The sequence below is a fragment of the Palaemon carinicauda genome, chromosome 11, assembly GCF_036898095.1.
Source record: "Palaemon carinicauda isolate YSFRI2023 chromosome 11, ASM3689809v2, whole genome shotgun sequence".
Classification (NCBI taxonomy): Eukaryota; Metazoa; Arthropoda; class Malacostraca; order Decapoda; family Palaemonidae; genus Palaemon; species Palaemon carinicauda.
This window is the reverse complement of record NC_090735.1, coordinates 123179504-123182003: the sequence shown is the minus strand read 5'-3', so window position 1 is coordinate 123182003 and position 2500 is coordinate 123179504. Positions and strand designations below refer to the sequence as shown.

The following is a 2500-nucleotide window of genomic DNA, read 5'->3' as shown; positions in this document are numbered from 1 at the left end:
GTCTTTTTTATAGTTTCAAAAATAATTCTTTCAATTTCTTTTTTTTATCTGTTTTGTAAACTGATTTTTTTTGTCTTTTTTATAGTTTCAAAAATAATTCTTGTTAAAGTTTTAAAGAATTTATTTTTTTTAACTTTTTTTTTTTTGCCTCTTCGTCGGTTTCAAAAAGATGAGGTTTTTAAAGATAATTTGTTATTTTTTTCAACTAATTTTTTTTTTTTTTGCCTCTTCGACAGTTTCAAAAAGATGAGGTTTTAAAGATAATTTGTTTAGGTTTGTTTGTGAACTGATTTTTTTTTTTATTGGTCTTTTCGATAGTTTCAAAAAGAATGCTTGATAAGGCCTTAAAGATAATTTGTTAATTTTTCTTTCTTTTGACATAGTTTCGAAAAGATGAAGTATTAAAGATAATTTGTTTAGGTTTTTTATTGTGAACGGATTTTTTTTTTTTTTTTTTTTTTGCCTTTTCGGTATAGTTTAAAAAAGATGAGGTTTTTAAGATAATTTGTTTAGGTTTTTTATTGTGAACTGAATTTTTTTTTCGGTATAGTTTCAAAAAGATGAGGTTTTAAAGATAATTTGTTCAAGTACTTGTGAACTAATTTATTTTGCTTCTCTTTATCGATTCAAAAAAAAAAAAAAAAAAAACCTAAATACAAACAATTATATCAGATCATATTCCAGCAACTAAATCATTAAAACACCTCCTAACAGACTATTCTCTCAGACTTTTCTTTTTTTCTTCTACAGACTTGCCAGAGAAACGACCTGACGCAGCAGACAGCGACCGACTACGCTGTCCGTCGGCGCCTACATCAGGAGATTCGGGCTCGAGATGAACTGCAGTGGCAGAAGGATTGCCTTCTGGAGGAGATCCGCGCCCAGGAGAAAGAGGTACGGTTGGTTTTTTCCTTATTCTTAAAGACTAAGATATTTGAAAGGTTTAAAGGCCGCTCATGAAGGGCAGAGGCGAGGGGCAATGCCTTAGAGACTGATCATATATACGTATGATCAGCGCCCAAGCCTCCTCTCCACCCTAGGACCAAGGAGGGCCAGGCAATGGCTGCTGATGACTCAGCAGATAGACCTATAGGTTCCCCCCAAACTCCCTATTCTTAGCTCACAAGGATGGTGAGGTTGCAGCGACCAAAAGAACTAGCGAGTTTGAGTGGGACTCGAACCCCAGTCTGGCAATCACCAGGAACCGCTCTCGAAGGGCAGAGGCGAGGGGCAATGCCCTAGAGACTGATCATATATACATATGATCAGCGCCCAAGCCCCCTCTCCACTCTAGGACCAAGGAGGGCCAGGCAATAGCTGCGGATGACTCAGCAGATAGACCTATAGGCTCCCTCAAATTCCCTATTCGTAGCTTACAAGGATGGTGAGGTTGCAGCGACCGAAACAGCTAACGAGTTTGACCGGACCTCGAACCCCATTTTGTAAATCGAATTCAGTTACCTTTTGGACTAGGTTAAGCCCAACCTCTTTTTTTTTTTTTATGTAATATTTGTGGTCAATTAAAATCTATCTATCTATCTATCTATCTATCTATGATTTCCAGCTACAAAAATCAATACAAAGCTGGGTTTCATATGAAATAGATAGTTTATTACAAATGTTATCTTCCTTATACTGTATTGAATGATATAATATTGTTTTATTTCGGTATTTTCAGTATTTTCTTATCTTTATTTTCAATTGGATTAGTTTGTATCTCAGAATATTTGTAGATAGTAGGTTGGTCAGGGCACCAGCCACCCGTTGAGATACTACCGCTAGAGAGTACTAGGGTCCTTTGACTGGCCAGACAGTACTACATTGGATCCTCTCTCTGGTTGTGGTTCATTTTTCCTTTGCCTACACATGTACTGAATAGTCTAGCCTAATTTTTACATATTCTCCTCTGTCCTCACACACCTGTCAACACTGAGATTACCAAACAATTCTTTTTCTCTCAAGGGGTTAACTATTGCACTGTATTTGCTCAGTGGCTACTTTCCTCTTAGTAAGGATAGAAGAGACTCTTTAGCTATAGTAAGCAGCTCTTCCAGAAGGACACTCCAAATCAATCCATTGTTCTCTAGTCTTGGGTAGTGCCATAGCCTCTGTACCATGGTCTTCCACTATCTTGGGTTAGAGTTCTCTTGCTTGAGGGTACACTCGAGCTCACTATTCTATCTTATTTCTCTTTCCCTTGCTTTGTTAAAGTTTTTTATAGTTTATATAGAAAATATTTTTAATAATGTTACTCTTCTTAGAAAATTTATTTTTCCTTATTTCCTATCCTCACTGGGCTATTTTCCCTGTTGGGGCCCCTGGGCTTATAGCATCTTGCTTTCCCAACTAGGGCTGTAGCTTAGCAAGTAATAATAATAATAATAATAATAATAATAATTTCTTCAGACGTCAAATGGGACGAGATGAAGATGACCTCAGAAAACCATTCTTCTTCTTCTTAGATTTCAGACCTCGAAGAGCAGTTGAGGGCCTCTTCCCT

The 2500-nt window shown here is 36.8% G+C and overlaps 1 protein-coding gene across 1 annotated transcript in view; it reads left to right on the top strand.

Moving 5' to 3' along the window:
• The window catches only part of LOC137649768 (tektin-2-like), a 10852-nt gene that overhangs the window by 5974 nt on the left and 2378 nt on the right, over nucleotides 1-2500 (top strand). The window contains 2 exon segments of the mRNA XM_068382716.1: nucleotides 751-894; nucleotides 2463-2500. The exon segment at nucleotides 2463-2500 is cut by the window's right edge and continues 153 nt beyond it. Of these exon segments, the coding sequence (XP_068238817.1) occupies nucleotides 751-894; nucleotides 2463-2500 (182 nt within the window).